Source organism: Grosmannia clavigera (assembly GCF_000143105.1).
Source record: "Grosmannia clavigera kw1407 unplaced genomic scaffold GCSC_97, whole genome shotgun sequence".
Classification (NCBI taxonomy): domain Eukaryota; kingdom Fungi; phylum Ascomycota; class Sordariomycetes; order Ophiostomatales; family Ophiostomataceae; genus Leptographium; species Leptographium clavigerum.
In genome coordinates, this window is record NW_014040560.1 from 1,249,408 (window position 1) to 1,266,781 (window position 17,374).

A 17,374-nucleotide genomic window follows, 5' to 3' on the forward strand; every position below is an offset into this window, starting at 1 on the left:
GACGTGTGCTTGCCGAAGCGCTAGGAGTCTGGCAGCCGCAAGGACCGCATGAAGGGAGCCAGGCCAAGCGGCAGATTCTACGGGACCAGCTCAACCAGCAACCGGTCAGCAGAGAGCACAATATGTGGGGCATAAGACGACGCGGAGTACATAGTAGCAGCAAATGCATTGGGCCCACCAGAGAGCGGGGGAATCTGGGGTAAGTACGGGGAATAAGAGGCTGCGGGTATAGGTCGGTCGGCTCGCGGGGAACATCCGGGGCTCCTCAGGGTGACAGCAGGCAGGGATGGGCGGTGTATAAAGGGTGTCGATGCTGCCCGGTCCTGGCTTTCTTGTTAACCGAAGGGCGGCTCAAGGAAACGGAAAAGATTTACAGTGACAGAATGTCGAGCACAGAGGTCGTCCGGTCTGAGGCCGCGGCCAGCAAGGAGATGGAGGCAGTGGCCGTTCCCAATAAGAGCGAGCATGTCGAATACGGAGTACGTGGTGTTCTGCTTCGTGCTCTGGCCGGGGCATGCTGACGCCGCCTCTAGTCTTCCCAGGATGAGCCCGTTCTCTCGCCCGAGCACCAGGCCTATCTGATGCAACGCCATGGCACGACTGATCTGGATCCGATCCCGGCTATGGACGACGAAGACCCGTTGAATTGGGGTCAGAGGAAGGTGAGTGGGAGGGAGAACAGACGAGAAAGAGAAAGAAGAAAGGAATGAAGAGAAAAAGAAAGAAAGAAAGAAAGAACAAAAAAAATAAAAAAATTTAACATCAACAGAAAATAGTCAACCTTGTGCTGGTCGCGTTCCACGCCATGATGTCCACCTTCACAGCCGCCAGCATCCAGCCGTCCTTTGTGGCGATCGCGGCCGACCTGGACGTCTCCGTGCAGCAGGCCAGCTACCTGACGTCGCTGCAGATTGCTGTCCTCGGCGGCGCGCCTCTGTTCTGGCGGCCCTTCTCGCAGGCGTACGGCCGACGGCCGGTCTTTCTGCTGTCGCTCGCGTGCAGTCTCGTGTGCAACATCGGTTGTGCCGAGAGCCGGTCGTACGGCACCATGGGTCTCTGCCGCGCGCTGACGGCCTTTTTCATCTCGCCGCCGCTGTCGATCGGCAGCGGCGTCGTGTCCGAGACATTCTTCCGGCGCGACCGCGGCCTCTACATGGGCGTCTGGGCGACCATGGCCACGCTGGGCGTGTCGGTGGCGCCGCTGATCTTTGGCTTTGTGGCCTACCGCGTCGGCTACCGGTGGGTGTACTGGGTGTTGGCGATGGTGAGTGTACTCGTCACGTGACCTTGTCGTCCTTTCTCTTTTCTTTCTGAATTGGACTTTCCTCCATTCTGTCCATCCAGCTGACAGTCCAGATCAACGCTGGCCAGCTTGTCCTCTACCTCTTCCTGGGCCCCGAGACCCGCTACATTGCCAACCGGCCCCATGTCGAGCAGACGACCCCCCCCAGCCGGCCGTCCTCCTTTGTGGCCCGCTACCTGCGATTTGGCCGCATCGACCACACGCCGCTGCGGGTGGCCGACTTTGTGCGGCCGCTGGCCATGGCGCTGCGGCCGTGCGTTCTGATTCCGGCGGCGGCCTACGCGATGGTCTTCCTCTGGGGCGGGATCCTGATCTCGCTCGAGCTGCCACAGCTCTTCCCGGAGCGGTTCGGCCAGAACGCCGAGCAGGTCGGACTGCAGAACGTCAGCCTCGTCATCGGCACACTGCTGGGCGAGCAGCTTGGCGGCCGCATGTCGGATCGGTGGATGTGGCGACGCCATCGTCGTGGCCACTTTCCCGCGCCCGAATACCGCCTCTGGCTCAGCTATGTCGGCTATGCCCTCGTCGTCTGCGGCGTCGTCATCTTCCTCGTCCAGATCGACCATGCCGGTCATCGCTGGAACGTCACGCCGCTCATCGGCGCCGCCATCGCCTCGGCCGGCAACCAGATCATCACCACCGTCCTCATCACGTACGCCGTCGACTGCTACCGCCACGAGGCGGCCAGCATCGGCGTCTTCATCACCTTTGTCCGCCAGACCTGGGGCTTTATCGGACCCTTCTGGTTCCCCAGATGCTGGCCAACATCGGCCTCGTCCGCAGTCTCGGCATCCCTCTCGGCCTGCTCGTCGCCGTGTCCCTCTTGCCGACTATGGCGCTCCAGTGGAAAGGACATTGCTGGCGGAAGCAGCCAGCGTTGGCCTGATCATAGAACATGGATGATAGTGAGAAGGCCGAAACACGTTAATTACAGTTTCATCTACTCTGTGTCTAATACGTATATACATGTGTGACACCCATAATGCGCTCCCGCTCTTTGTTCATTTTCACCTTACAAGATGACCTTGTGTGTGGTCTTCTTCTCGGCCTCCTCGCCGAAGACGTCAATGTCCCACGATGGCTTGTCTGTGTTTGTCAGGTTTGTCAGCATTCGTCCAGCAGCACGGTACCTGGAAGCTGAGACGACGTACAGGAAACAGGAATATTGAAGCGCTTCGGCTGCGCGCCCAGCTTGTTCAGCGCAGTGACGGCTTCGGCGTCCAGCTCGATCTCCTGGAAGTTCTCCAGGATGCGGGCGGCCTTGACGGACTTGGGGATGACGCTGTGGCCGCCAATCTGGGACCAGGCGAGGATAACCTGGGCGGGCGTGATGGTCTTGGACTGTGCCTTGGACAGGCGGTCGGCCACGGCCTTGATTTCGTCGTTGGCCACGAGCAGCGGCAGGCCCTCGGAGTTGTTGCCAAAGGCCGAGTAGGCCGTGATGTGGATGTTCTTCTCGGCGCTGTACTTGACGAGGTCGAGGACCTGCAGTCGCGGGTGGCGCTCGACCTGGTTGACGGCCGGCGTGATACCGGTTGCCTTGATGATGGTCTCGAGCTGCTCAATGTTGAAGTTGGCCACGCCGACGCTGCGAACCTTGGACTTGGGCAGCTTGGTCACGGCTGTGCGGTCAGAACGTCGCTCGAGACAGAGATAGACAAGAGGAACACCCAGACATACCCTTCCACGTGTCCACAATGGAGACGCTCTCTAGCAGGGCAGCTTTGCTGTTGTCCTTGGGGTCGACGGGGAACAGGTTCTCGCCGCGAGCAAAGGCAACCGGCCAGTGGATGAGGTAGAGCTGAGAGGTCAGAGTGAGAAAATGACAAGCACAAAAAGGACGACAATAGCACTCACGTCAAGGTAATCCAGCTCCAGCTCGGCCAGAGTGTCGTCGAGAGCAGCCTCAACGTCATCCGGGTGGTGCTTGTTGTTCCACAGCTTGGACGTGATGAAGATGTCCTCGCGCTTAAGGCCGGGCACCTCGGCCAGGGCCTTCTTGATGCCCTGGGCCACCTCGGCCTGGTTTTGGTAGATCTTGGCGAGATCGAGGTGGCGGTAGCCGACCTTGAGCGCCTCGTAGACGCCGGCAGACACCTCACCCGGAGCAGCTTGCCAGGTACCGTAGCCTAGCTGTGGGATCTTGTGGCCGGAGCTCAACGTCGTCGTCTTTCCCTGAGACATGGTGGCAAATGTATGGTGCTGAAAGGCAGTTAAAATGCGAATCGATGGAGATTGAATGGAGTGAGGAGAGTGAAGATGGAAGAAGAGAGAGCAAGGAGGGGCACGAGGAGGGGTCCTAATGAAAGTCGGAAAGCTTTTCGCACTTGGTAAGTGACGTAGGATTGTCCGAAATTGAGCCATCTGCTTGGTAATGTGCGTGTAGTGCCGATGGACACCGAAGTCGGTGGCGTGCTCTGTTCATGACAGCAAGCTTCCGGCCGTTGAATCCTTTTTCCCACATTGCAAGATTTAGGACTTTGTTGAGTAATCGCGGTGGTCCAAATCGGCTAAATCGAGATTGGGCTAAAAATGCGAGGAGAGCCGCATTTAGTCACGTGACTCTTCCGATAAGAAGCTGTTGAAGTGGGGACTTCTGCGTAGGAGTTCGTGAGCCAAAATGTCGACGCGATCACGAGAGATGTAGACGACAACGCATTCCTGCACAAACATGGCCGCCGCATCGGGAATCGACGCGCGGCCGTCTGCTGAGACGATGGCCGATACGGAGATGTCGGAGCTGTCGAGCCTCTCAGACCCGGGCAGTGAGAGCAGCAGCAGCGACGACAGCGACTCGGAGAAGATGAGCAAATCCAAGGCGCCCGCCGAGAAGATCGAATGGCTGGCCACAGGACGGGCACGGCGGACGACAGCAGGCAACCGTATGAAGAGCCTTCTGGCGAGCATGGGTGCGTCGGCTGGCGGGGTGGCTGCTGGCGACGGTGGAGGCGGCAATGATTCGGACCTGGAGCTTCTGTTTGCCGAGGACGAAGACGACGACGGCTGGTCTCTAGACGAGAAGGACAAGGGCGGAGGCGACGACGAAGATGACGATGAAGACGATGACGATGACGATGACGGGAGCCGGACGGGCGGTGGCGTTGTCCGCGGGAATGACGACGACGACGGCTCAGACATGCACATGGACTCGAGCGGGGACGACGAGGACGACGAGGACGACGGTGGCGGCAGTGGCGGTGGAGGTGCGGACAATCTGGCAGGCGAGCGGGAGCTGGAGAGGCGGGAGCGAGAGCGGAAGCTGGCGGCACGCAAGCGACGAGCCCAGGCAGCCATTCCGGCACGTTTCCGCAAAAAGGTGCGCATCGCCGGAGGGGGCGACCAGACGACGACAGTCGCGACGACAACACCGACAACGACGACACCGACCGAGTCTGCGGCAGCAGCCCGACGACGCAAGAAGAGCGAGCGCACCAGTTGGCTGCCGTCGGTGACGGACGCGCCGACACGTTCGTCTGCGCGGGCGACCACGCGCATCAGCAAGGAGCAGCTGCACCAGCAGATGGCTGAGCGCGAGCGGCGACGCGTGCGCCAGCTGGCCGTCATGGCCAAGAAGCAGCAGCGCGCCGAGGCCAACCGGAAGCCGCCGCTGACTCAGGCGCAGCGGCTGGCGGCGGCGGCCGTCGTCGAGCAGACCAACACGCGCAGCCTCAACACGTGGGAGGAGGCCGAAAAGCTGCGCGAGGCCGACCGTGCCGCCAAGCTGGCCGCCATGTACAACCGCACGCTCGAGGGGCCGGTCGTGACGTTTTGGAGCGGCATCGTCGAGCTGGCGCTCGGTGCGGCTGGCACTGGTGATGGTGGAGGCAGCAGCGGTCAGGATGGGCACAGCGGCCAGAATAGCCTGCTGCTCAGACACGCTGGCCGCATGGTCTCAATCGAGGAGAAGGCACCGCGCAAGAAACGACAGACGGCCGCGGCAAAGGAGGCCGCGGCAAGAGAGGCCGCAGAAGCAAAAGCAGAGGCAGAAAAGGCGGAAATGGCGGAAAAGGTGGCCGAGGAAGAGGCAAGCAAGACGAAGACGGCCGAGACGACGACAGAGCATCCAGACAAGACAGCCGCACTTCAAGACGAGAGCAGAGACAGCAAGGGAGAATCAGCCGAGGCAGACCAGCCGGTCAAGGACGGAAAGCCGCCAGAGACACTGTCAGAGACCCTGCCAGAAACCACAGAACCGGCCCAACCGACACGACTCGATGCCGAGTACAGCCAAGCCGTATTCATGCCGATCGACATGCCAACACCTCCCGAGGCCACCGCCGACACGCCCATGTCCGATGCCGTTCCTCCTGTGCAGCCGATGTCGTCCCAAGACCCGTCGTCAGATGCACAACGACTGCCAGCAGCAGAGAAGCCGATGCCCGTGCCAGAACCTCTGGCAGTGCCACTTGTCCCCGATGGCGCTCAGCCTGTCGTGCTGCCCTCACCATCACAAGCGGCTCCGTCCCTGTCCGAGGCAGATACCAAACCTGACGTGCAGGCCACTGCGCAGGCAACCATGCCACTACCTCCCGTCCCTCCGGCCAGCTCACCTGCCAAGGAGCCGATGACACCATCTGCCGACAAAGACCAAGTGCAGCCGCCGCCAGACCAGCAGGATGGCGCATCTGCTGCTGCAGCCGACATTGACGGACGCATCACGCGCACCTGCATCGTGCTGCAAAACTTTGACGAGGACGCGCTCAAGGACAGGCAGGTGCAGATGCAGGTTCTGTTTGGCCGGCGGATGGCCAAGATTGGAAGTACGTTTCCTCTCGCTCGTGTTCCTCTCCCGTTTCTGTCCCGTCTGCTGACCGTCTAGAACCGGCGCAAGCACCGCTCTGCAGCATCACCGGCTACCCTGCGCGCTACCGGGACGTGCAGACGGGCCTGCCGTTCTATAACAGCTACGCCTACAAGGAGATCCGGAAGCTGGTCCGCGGCGATTACCGGTGGAGCCGACTGGTCGGCGCTTGGGCTGGGCCGGGTGTGGCATGCGCAGCCGCCGGCGTGCCCGACGGCTTCCTGGACGCGAGCAAGGTCAAGAAGAAGGGCCTGAATGGCGATCAGGCTAGCCGGACCGTTGGCGACGAGACGGGCGGCAAGACGGACGACAAACCGGATGGCAAAACGGATCAGGCTAAAACGGACGTGCCCGAGACGACGGACAAAACGGACAAAACGGACAGATCGGCCGAGGCACCGCAGCCTAAACAGGAGGTCCAGGACGCGGCTGCGCCCACAAGCACTGGCGCCGATCCTGCTCCTGCAACCACGGCACAGACAGACGGAGCCCTGTCTGTCCTAGACGCGATGTGAGATAAGATAGAATTACGATACCAGAATAGACTCCACGACAAAAACAGGTGTTTATTGGGGGATAGGAGAAAGTCTACCAATGAAACTAGAGGAACCCCCTTCAACTCCCGCGACCAATTTCCCCTCGTATCCTTGATATGCCAGGCCAATAGAAAGGGCCCAAGACGGAAAACAGGAACAGGACTGGGGCACGGGAGGAGCACAGACGGCAATGATGTGTAGAAAGAAAATTATAAGCCAAATGAGTCCCCCCAAATCCTATTATCGCCGGCCAGCCTGGAAAAAACAAGTCCGCTTATATCATCTGCTTCATGCTCTCTCCCACCGAAGTCACAGGCGCTCCATCTAGCATTAGTTGTCATGCACAAAGAAAAAGAGAGCGACACAGAAGCAGAAAGCCCTCCAGACGATTGAACAGTATTTGTATTGTCTCCTGCCGTCCTCCTAGATAGCAGCGTCCAGTCATGCTATCTTGGGCAACCCGAAGCGCTAAGCTTGGCGCGATTCGACCGTCAGTCGCGCTACATAGCGAGTCAGGCTCACCAACAGGCACCAATGCTAGCACCAACGCCGTAGCGCTGAAGCCCGTCCGTCTTCTCTGTTGATGTTGCGTCGTCTGCCGATCCGGTTGGTCCACCCAAGAGACAGAGGCCTGCAGCATCACCTCATCACTCATAGGAAACCAGACTCGGCCAAAACCCTATTATTCAAAACAGAGCTTAGATTAGCAGCGTGACCTTGTTTTTAATCCTTCCCCATCTATTTCAAGGCCAGGGGGTCGCGACGCGGCATGTGATTGTGGATACATTTGAACATGAGTGCACGAGTCACACATACTCTCACGCCACCACAGAAGGGAAAGGGAATGGTAAAAAACGGTGTAGAAAAGTCCTGAGCTGCTAGCAGCCTCTATAGCTGTGCCGATCATCCCTTATTGCTGCTGGTGTAGCATTCGAGCTACCGTCACATACCTCACTATCTTCTCGTCCTCGCGTTCACGAGGTTCTACTTGCAAGCTCTTGTCGTACATCTCGTGCACGTCGCCCGCAGCCTGCATGTTACTCAAAATGTAGTCTTGCAGCTCAGACACCGGCTGCAGCAGGTATGCCACGTTCTGGTATTGCTGGATGTCGCGGATCACCTCCGCCGTCTTGGCTCGCTTCGCAAAGTTGATCAGGTTCGTCTTCTTGATAATGGACGGAATGCCGTCCTCGATAAACGTGAGGTCCGTCAGATAAACACCTGTGTGGCACCTTGTTAGCAGACCAACCGCGATGCCCTCTAGGTCCAAACCAGCCGGAACGCCTTACCAAAAAAGGGAATACAGGGTGGGTTTGCGACATGCAAAGCCTCTCTGTACTCGCCAAAGTTCTTCGTGCTAGCCATCAATTTCCGCATGCTCTCTAGGGTCGCTTGTGATTTCTGGGGCACAATGTCCCATGTCCGCTTGAGACGCGCGATAGGCGCCGTACCAAGTGCCGAAATAATTGACGTCAACGTCGAAAAGTTGTTTAGTCCTCGGCATTTCTACACTTTGGTTAGCACGTGTCCCTCAGTCGGGGCTGAACAATTGAAAGGGGCAAGGACGCACGTCTGCAACAGCGACGAAGTGCTTGATGACAACCACCCGCTTCTTCACATCCGTCTGTGCCAGGATCATCTCCGCCACCCAGTTAGTCATCTGGTTGGAGTGAAGAATCAGGGCCTTGACGTTTGGCGCCGGCTCTGGCTCCCCCTCGCCAACCTTCTTCTGCCAGGTCTTGTTGAGGCATTCCGTCGGCTTGATCTTGCCATAGAGACGAGACTCGATAATCGTCAACTGCCGCGCAAATTCCGTCACGTCAATGTCGAGGAACTTGAGCTTCTTCATGTTCTTCGGCATGATCGGCGAGGGGGTGTTCTGGTTCAGCGTCTGAATCAGGCGTCTAGCACCAGAATCCTTGCCGTTAAGCCGTTGGTCCAGCACTGCCATAAGCGGCGCAGAACCGGGCGTCTCTGTCGACTTGACCGTGTCCCGCGCAAATGCGTACACGGCCATAATGAGCTGCTTCGTCTCCTCCAGGCTCACGTCCTCCATCCAGAAGTTGTCGAACCAGTTCTTAATGATGTTGACCACACGGAATCGAATGAGCTTCTGCTTTCGGTCGCGCCACTGCTCGCTCTCGCCCGATGTCAGGCCTTCTGGCGGCTGGATGCTGAACCGCTTCACCAGAAGCTCAAATAACTCCCGCGCCGAGGTGAAAGACCGGTAGGTCAGTAGGAAGGTATTGTTGAAGCTGGAGTCGAGCTTGTCGTGGCGGGTAAGCTGCTCCACCAGCGCAAAGAGAGAACCGCCCTTGACCTGGGGAGGCTGTGCCTTCAGATCCCAAGAGATATCATTTTCGTAGTCAAGTCGCAAAAAGTCCGGAATTTCGTCGCCCATAGCCTGGGGCGATGGATCCTCACCAAGCAACTTCTTCAGCTTCGAGTAATCGCCAGCCTTGCGGTAAGTTTGAGGCGGCGAGTCCAAGCCTTCGGAGTAAGATTGCGAATGCATGACCGTAGGGCGAGAACCAATGCCTCGGGACTCGGTCCTTTGATGAATCACTGTTGCTGCAGAGCTCATTGAACTGATAGACGGTGCAATGGTCGAGCCCGAGGACATGTAGGGTCCCGACTCGTCGCGACGCATTGATTCGCGTGACATCATGTGGTCTTCACGAGCCTGCATCTCGGCCCTTTGCTGCAGGTTTATCTGTACCTGCTCGGACAGGAGCTGCAGCGAGAAGCCGATGTGGGATGAGTTCGTCTCAAGAGCCCGAGCACACTGTCGTACGTATTCCAGGCGGTTTTCCAGCGCCTCGCCACGAACCTCTGCCCACTCGTCGGCCAACGGTCCTGCGACAGCCTGGCAGCCAAGAATAAGGTCGGAGATGTTATCGTACAGACTCTGTTTGTTCGCGCTGAAGTCGCCAAGTTGCGGGGTCTGGAAGCTGTTACCGAGAACAGACAGGTCGATCGATTCGATCATGGCTATCCACGGCTTGAACATTTCCAACACCTTCCCACCAGCTATGCAGACATTGTTACCAATGACTTCGTGCTTGAACGGCGTCACAATCTTGTCCGTCATGGTAAGGTATTTGTCCAGCTCACGGATGCTTGATACAAGCATGCGCTTCGACTCGTCCAGCCGCTCCAATAACTTGCCGTCCAGAGTGGCAGTTGGCTCGGTTGTGCCCTCGTCGTCATCGAGAAAGTTGGATGTGATGGGATCGCTAAGCCCCAGAGAGTTATTTTGCCAGCCGCCACCCGTACTGCTTCCAATGATAAATCCTGGGAACAGGCGGGGAATTTCTTCCCCTCGTTGCTGGCGGGCAACCTCGACGTAGCTGTAAACGCCCGAGAGAACACCATCGGCTTCCTGGAGACACTTTTGCACAGACTCGGCATTCGGCCAATCCGCAGCAGCAATGTGAGACGAGATAACAAGCTTGGAGAACTTCGACATCATATCCCGGAAGTGGGGGTACAATGCCTTGTTTGTGGAGATAATGGATGGTTGGCCCGAATGGTTGTCGGTGGTTCCAGACCCAGCGGCAAGAAGGAGGCGCAAGTGATCTGAGATGTCCTCGGCACGCGCTACATATTCGGAGCGGTTATTAGACGTGATGGCGTCACGGTAGCGATCAATGGAGTCCCGCATGCTGTTCACGAGCCGGCTCCAGGACAGAGACTTTACTGTGCCGTCGTCGAAAAACGAGCGAGGAATGGCGGTGGCAGTTGGCAGGGGGAAAGCTGCCGATGTAAAAGAGGTCGCCGACGCTATTATGGGCGTCTGGGTGAGGGGGATGTGCGGGCCATTGAAGACATCACCACCAGCATAGCCGGCTGATACATTTCTTCCTCGGGTGGGGGAATGCCCGTTCAATGAGTCCATTGACACGGTAGGAGAGATGCCATCCCTGGTGAAAGAACGGCTGTTGTTGCGAAGCTGATGAACCAGTTAATGGAAGACAGATCGAGAGCATGGAAGTATTCGGGACAGGCAATACGTACAATGGAACTTCTGGATCCCATCAAGAGAGATTCGCCCTCCATTTCGGATGCGGAATTCGCGTCCGAGTCTTCGTCCTCGTTCTGTGTGAGCCCTCTCGCCATCAGCTCGGGGGGCGGCCGAGTCCGCTCGGGGATGTTGATGTTCATGCGATCGCGTGGACCGCTCTCGGCAATCTGTGTCGGCGACTCAAGCGGCAATTCCATGCAACTCTCGCCGGTCATGGTGTTGTAGTAAAACAGTCGGCCGTCGAGCGTTGCTTGTGGTATCCAATAGTCGGCACCAGACCGGCTCACGTTGGAGTCGGTTCCCTCCAGAGGAAGATTGGTGAGATCGTCGGCTTCATCGTCGTCATCGTCAAAGCCTTCCTCGTAGACATCCTCCTCCATGTCTTCGTCCACGTGATCGGCCACGCCGACGCCATTTTGCTCGGACTCTGGCAGCTCGTCTGCGCTGGTGATCAGCTGGCAATAGTTGCTTGGAAACCAGCCGCGGACACCGTTAATAACGCCGTCCCACCAGCCGCTTTCCAGCTGGGTGATGACTTGGATGACATCGCCCTCGTGGAAACTCAGACTGGTTCGGTCGTCGGCTTCGTAGTCATATAATGCTCGGACATACATGGCGCCGGGCGGCGCCGTGCTCACTATGCCGTTCATCAGATCGGGCGGAAGCTGCAAGCAGCTGACAAGTGTGCAGGGGCTTTCGCAGATCTAGCTCGATTTGCAATCGTCGTCGAGCGTGGTTATTAACTGGTTGTGTCGGAAGGTGCCGTAAGTTGCGTCTTCTGACTCTGAGCTGCAGCCAAAACCACGGTATGCGTCATGAGCATTGTGTACTCGCCACAACAGATTGCAGAGTAAAGGAGCCAGAGAAAGGGCAGAGAAAGAGATGTAGAAATAGAAGACAATGCAGAGAAGAGGGTATTCAGTAAGTTAAAAAAAAAAAAAAAATTCCGACCGCACCAGGGGCCGTGCAAAATCTCAAAGTCGTCTGGGTAGGGACAGTAGCAAAGGGGGCGGTGGCTGAAGGCGAAGTGAACGGAACGTGAAGAAGCACGCCGAGTAGCGAAAGAGAACGGTCGTGTATATCGGCTGCTCGTGAAGCGAGTCGCGGCCGAAGGCCTCGTCAGGGCAAATTGGCAAGTGCGGGGCCCTGCAGAAGGCAAATGCTGCAGGCAGGACGGGCGAGATCTGGCCGTATGTGAATGGCTAGAGGACTGGACTGGCCGGCGGGTAGTCAGGGTGGCTGTTGCGACGAAAAAGGCCGCAATTCGTCCACGAGGAAGGGGAAGGATTATGTTTGCAGTAGAGAGAAAATACCGGCCACAGTGAATAAGGAGAAGCGGGCTGGTATTGCTTTCTTTTGGTCGTTCTTTATTAGGCCCCCTCACGTTTTTGGCCTCCCCCTTTTTTCGGCTCTCCTTGTCGTCGGTGCTCTCGATGCTCAGTCCACCCTGCGTATCGCCACCTTCTCTCCTGTCGCGTACGCCTTCCGTGTGCCGGCGATGGTTTGGAGTCTGGACGAGGAGATGGCAAAGATGTAGGAAATTGCAGAAAGCCGGCGGAGTCGCAGCCTATCTCGGGGCAGACGCTGAAGAAAGTCCAAAAAACTGGCCGGAGGACCAGAAAGGGCCAGGACCACACGCGGATGGGCGATTGGGCGATTGGGCGATGGGGGGCCCCGGGCGACCTTGCGTGCTACTGCAGTGCCTGGTTTATTGGGTATGTGCGGCAGCCGGCTGAGAGGGTGAGAGGGGCAAAATGAGGTGCCAGGATCGGTCAAGGCTGTTCGAGATCGAGACGGGGGAGGAAAACAAGGGATGAAGCTGCAGGATGCGCTATCTTTCTCGCGCTTTCTTCTTTTCAATCTTTCACTTCTTCTTGTCTGTGCTCCTGCCGTGTCCTGTGTCGCGTCCGGATTGAAGACCTGGAAATTCCCTTCTTCGAGTAGCAAAAAGAGGAAGGAACGAGTTACTGGGGAGGGGGCCTTGATCGGGGTGGGCACCACGTCAGGGAAAGGAGGGGCGGATGGCGTGTCTGTTTTGTGAGTGGGTAGAGACGGTGAGAGAGAGCATCTTAGCGTCGCTCTTGCGGCGCAATGTACTTTGTAAGGGATAGCTCACAGCGTTCTTCCCAGGCCCCAGGGTACGTTTTGGGGCCAGGCTCGCACTATCGCCTAGGCGTTTCAACAGCAGAAACGGTTTTCTCGACTTATGTAACCCCACCGGCACGCTTTATCTCACTTCCTCTTCCCCTACCCGCGGCATATGATGCACAGCGCACGGCTCGCGATGCGCGCGATGTCGCCCATCGGGACGCTTCCTCTCCCTTCTGTACTTTTTTTTTTCATTTGTTTTCTTCTTTCATTGCTTCTTGCTCTTCTTACCTCGCACGTCTGAGCTCCAACCAGCCAGGATCGCGCTACCCCTTCCTAGCGTTCCCTTGCCCATGATCGTCATTTCCCGAGGCTGGACGATCCCCAAACATTCTCCTCCGTCCATGCGAGGCAGACTTTCCAGAGGCTCCGTCTGTGTTAAGCAAATAACTATGTAAGCATTGCCGTCAATGTTAGGGCTGCTTGGCGACATCGGCGAAGGCCCGTATGCACAGTAACAAACTACTGATGTACTCTGTACAGGCAGACCGCGAGCCTTGCATATGTAAAGATAGTATCTTACTCCGTAAAATACGAGCACCAAAAGCAACAGCTGGCCGGTCGACCAAGCTAAGGTCAAGCCAATGACGAGCCATCGTCCACGCGAACTCTAGCCTGATTTGGTGTCGGTCCCCCCAAGCCGACAGCTGTGTGTGCCATCGTGGCAGCATCTTGGGGAATGAGAGTTGCTCTTTGTCCTGTTCCCCTGCGTTCTGATGCAGGACGTGCGGCTACTAAGGAAGGCTTTTCTCGTCCGAGCGCAAACTGCTGCTGTCTGCCAATTGCCCGTCGGGCTCTAAAAAACTGCCTTCCTCCACGGTCGTAAAAGAAAGAGGCTGAGGTGGTATCATGTGTTTCCACCTTGACTTTTATCCACCTTTGCTGGCTTCTTTCAGATGTCCTCTTGTTCTGGTATCGTTCTTCGGCCCCTTCTCTCCGCCCCTCTTCTCCTCCCATCACTCCACGTATTGTCCCATCTCACGTGGCTCGGCCAGCCCTTCAACCACACATTGAGATCGGCTCTCCTTTCTTTCTTCCCTCCTTTCTCACTTCCCGTCTTCATTGTTGCCTGATACCCGCATGGTTATTGCGACTGTCAAGTCGGGGGCTGGAGAATAATGCAGAGTACTTGTCACCCGCTTCTCTGGATGCATTATCGGTGATACGGTTCGATCATAAAGCACAAATGGAACCACTTGTACGTCAGCCTCCCCCGCATACTACAAACACGGGCCGCCCGTCCGCGCGGGTGGAAAGCGGGTAGGAGGAGGGAGTGCCTCATGTCGTCTCTTGGCCGCCCTCCTTCTGTTCGATAGCCCTTGCAGGTGCTATCTAAGGCTGCTGAAGCTGTGCGGTTGTGGGGAACAAGTCCTCGCGTTCACATTCAATAGTTTGGATCAAGGCGCTCCAGTTGGTAGTGACATCTCCGCTTGCTAAATCTGTATGATGGGAAGTCGACATGTCCAATATGTGCATCACGAGCTGCCAACTCAAACTTTGCCAGTTTTGGGCAATGAAGGTAGGGAGAAGCAAGAAACCATGCCCGATATTTCCCTCGAGAGAACCGGACCAGCTCACAGTCGAGTGGCGATGCCAATTTCCTCGCAGAAAGCGGCAGGTAGTAATGTATTTTATCTACTGAACAACACGCATGAGCTGGTTATCTTGCAATCCTCTGCAGCCTCCTTCCTATTCGATAAGTCTTGCCACCCATCTGGTCGGGATGGCATGCAGACAGCTGCCAGGAAGGAAAAAGTCGGGTCTAAAGAAGAGTATCTTACTATGCTGGTAGGAATCTTCTGTTCCCGGCTTATACGGAATACGTAAATTGGATTTGGACGAAACCATGCTCCCTCACCGTATGGCTACTCCCAACTCTGTAGTGTAAGATACCAGTGTCTTGTTCACAGACAAGCACCAAATACTATCATCGATATCCCCACCCCTATCTGCGCCTGTACTTGTTTTTTCTCGCCAGATTGCAGCTGGCCTCTTGAAAAAGGACGACAGCAACGGGCCTACTGCAAGTTGAATGCGCAATAAGAAAGGAAAGCTATGAGGGTTTCAAGTAAAATCAAGCATGACGTGTCGCCGTACATAGTAAAAGGTCCAGACATGTTGTGGGTAAAGTGACACAGCAGGAGCGCCCAAAGCTGCACATTATGCCAAATAGTAAAACGCAAGCACCTGTGACGGAATCGAAAAGAGATCACCGAGACATCTCTGGTCCACTGACCACCGTGTTATCCGGATTCCAGAGGCACCATGGCATCCCGTATTTGGCCCAAGTGCAATTTTACATGTACAACTAGTGTTGCTCCTGTAAGCGAAAGGACGGACAAGCAGCTTTCCAGCGGTGAGGTCTGCATCCGGTCACAGACAACGCTTCAGCCCAAAGGATGACAGGGCAGACTCGATCACATGGCGCCAAGGGTCGCATACTTCCTCAGGCACAAAAACGCGGCGGCTACAGCGCAATGTGCCTTGCCGAGTGAGCAGTGGAGTGTTGGGCATCAGGCGCCGAAGCCGGACAAGCCACTCCGGGTCCCGATTGTCGATCCGGGCGGTGAGAATTCGGAAGGGGCCAAGTCGCCGTTCCGAGGGCTGTTCTATTCGCAGTGCTAATAATGACAAGCTCCTCGCACGGTGTCTGGTGGTCTCTCTGATGTGTCCACTCTGGATCGATGTTGCTGTCATCTTTAGGCGCATTGCACTTTTAGGTGCATCACGAGTGTCAGCGGCCGCGAAGACGGTGTGATGGGGTGGGTTATCGACCGATGGAGGCTGTTTTGCACAGCACCTCACCGACTCCCTCCAGGCCACACTGGCATACACAGTATGGCACCTGATGGGTGGGCTACAGGTACGTCGCAGAATGCAGGAACCGGGGGGGCAGTGTGTCTGGCTAGTGCACCGGCATGCCGGATGGACTCCAGAACCACGTCGCTTTTGGACGAACGCGCATAACCCAGATGTTCACCGCATGTCTGGCCGTGCAGGTCCAAAGAAGAACAGAAGTGGTATTATGGCAGCAGGCCGCCCAAATGTCGGCGATCCCGCAGCCAGGCGGCCAGATAGGGCGACCGATCAAAGCATGTCCAGAGAGAGCCGCTGCGAACGGCGACCAGGGTAACACGGCAGCCTTCATTGCCCAGCTCGCCAGCTGAACTTGGAGACGGCAACGAGCGGTGCTACTCGATTACGTGCATTGCCCCGGGAAATGGAACGATGCCTGGACAGGCCCTTTGGCGAGTAGGGCAAAAACAGAGAGGCTGTTGGTCTTGCAAATTAGTTTTGATCTTGACAGCATTTCTTTCACCGACTTTACGTCCACCTTCCTTATCAAAGATAATCCACGGGGAAGAGAAAAAAGCACTCCCCGGCATTCGCCGAGATATGGCGGGCCGCATGGAAAACGATCTCTCACGTTCGTCGCCGCTGTCTGTTGACAAAGAGAGGAAATGGGCTTGCGCTTCGTTCCATGGACCCGAAAAGACGGTGAATCCGCCTGCACCTGCGACTATGGCCCTGCCAGTAAGAGGCCCGGTAATGGCGGCCGGGTCGGTCAGCGTAGTTTGATGGGAACGGGACGTCTCGCTATGCCAAAAGGACACTAGACCGTGGGTCCTTGGGCTCTTTATGCACAAGTGCCCAGCACGTAGCGCAGGGGGGGGAGTGCCTGACCTGGCTGGCCGGCCAGCTGCAGGCGTTGAAGCCCGCCAAGGAGGAGTCAGACACGTGTTATAGTAAGATATATCCATAAGTTCTCGTACACTAGCAGGGACCAGGCAGTACGCGCATGGAGCATAGTAAAAGTCCTTTACGGAGTACACGGGGCAAGCTTTTCCGTTGGCTGGCCGGCCTGGAAAAGAGAGAGAAAAAAACCCGTGGCGTACACGTATCCTCGATAGCTGATCCTCTGTCCGTGTCGGCGTTGCGTGCTGCTCACAGATCCAGCACGGGATGCTCCATAGGTGGTTTATACCCGTACACATCTCCTGGCGAGAAATCCTCCGCACAAGGATGATTCGCGAAGCCCAGAGCCCGGAACCACGGGGCTGGTCCTGCTATGTGTATCTTAGTACATAGTACGGAGTACGGAGTAGGGAACGAAAACTCGTTCAGAACGGGGATCGCTCCATACATAGTAAGAACAAGGGCATGCTCGGATGTTCGCCGCAATCTCCTTGCAGGCAGGTTCTAGAAGGGAATGAATGGCATTGCAAGGGAGGCGCCAGGGGTAGCGATGTATCTCATTACGGAGTACGGAGTGGTTATACGTGTTACAAGTACTCCGTACTCGTACTCCGTACGACACACAAGCATTACGAGTATACGAGTAGCTTGCGACCCCTCCGTATATTCGCATCTTGGCTATAGGGGGGCTGGTGGCACATTCGTTTACGAGGATGGCGACGGCGTCGTTTTTCCTTTTTCCGTCGCCTCTATACCGAACATAGCAAGTGCAGAGATGAGAACCCCCACGCTCTCGCGGACAGATCAAGGCGCGTTATAAAGATATCAAGGGCTGGATCTGCTCCGTATGTGCAAGGCCGATTCTT

General features: G+C 56.8%; 5 protein-coding genes across 5 annotated transcripts; 3 read left to right on the forward strand and 2 right to left on the reverse strand.

The window, feature by feature from the left end:
- Positions 1–383: 383 nt before the first annotated feature.
- CMQ_4254 (major facilitator superfamily transporter multidrug resistance) lies at positions 384–2,189 on the forward strand (the record flags this gene model as incomplete). The annotated part of the gene is made up of 5 exons (XM_014312410.1): positions 384–479; positions 543–662; positions 770–1,264; positions 1,345–1,998; positions 2,058–2,189. The coding sequence occupies 5 exons, from the start codon at positions 384–386 to the stop codon at positions 2,187–2,189; spliced, it is 1,497 nt and encodes a 498-aa protein (XP_014167885.1).
- A 126-nt stretch (positions 2,190–2,315) lies between these two features.
- Positions 2,316–3,487, reverse strand: CMQ_4815 (aldehyde reductase; the record flags this gene model as incomplete). The annotated part of the gene is made up of 4 exons (XM_014312971.1): positions 2,316–2,389; positions 2,455–2,925; positions 2,984–3,104; positions 3,161–3,487. The coding sequence occupies 4 exons, from the start codon at positions 3,485–3,487 to the stop codon at positions 2,316–2,318; spliced, it is 993 nt and encodes a 330-aa protein (XP_014168446.1).
- A 487-nt stretch (positions 3,488–3,974) lies between these two features.
- On the forward strand, positions 3,975–6,619 carry CMQ_4431 (DNA-binding transcriptional regulator; the record flags this gene model as incomplete). The annotated part of the gene is made up of 2 exons (XM_014312587.1): positions 3,975–6,063; positions 6,123–6,619. 2 exons carry the CDS (start codon positions 3,975–3,977, stop codon positions 6,617–6,619), a joined length of 2,586 nt encoding a protein of 861 aa, XP_014168062.1.
- Positions 6,620–7,291: 672 nt separating this feature from the next.
- Positions 7,292–11,314, reverse strand: CMQ_4387 (cell division control protein; the record flags this gene model as incomplete). The annotated part of the gene is made up of 5 exons (XM_014312543.1): positions 7,292–7,319; positions 7,591–7,861; positions 7,930–8,146; positions 8,211–10,592; positions 10,658–11,314. The coding sequence occupies 5 exons, from the start codon at positions 11,312–11,314 to the stop codon at positions 7,292–7,294; spliced, it is 3,555 nt and encodes a 1,184-aa protein (XP_014168018.1).
- Positions 11,315–15,730: 4,416 nt separating this feature from the next.
- CMQ_4583 (uncharacterized protein) lies at positions 15,731–15,979 on the forward strand (the record flags this gene model as incomplete). Its single annotated transcript, XM_014312739.1, has 1 exon — positions 15,731–15,979. The coding sequence occupies one exon, from the start codon at positions 15,731–15,733 to the stop codon at positions 15,977–15,979; it is 249 nt and encodes an 82-aa protein (XP_014168214.1).
- Between the last annotated feature and the right edge of the window lie 1,395 nt (positions 15,980–17,374).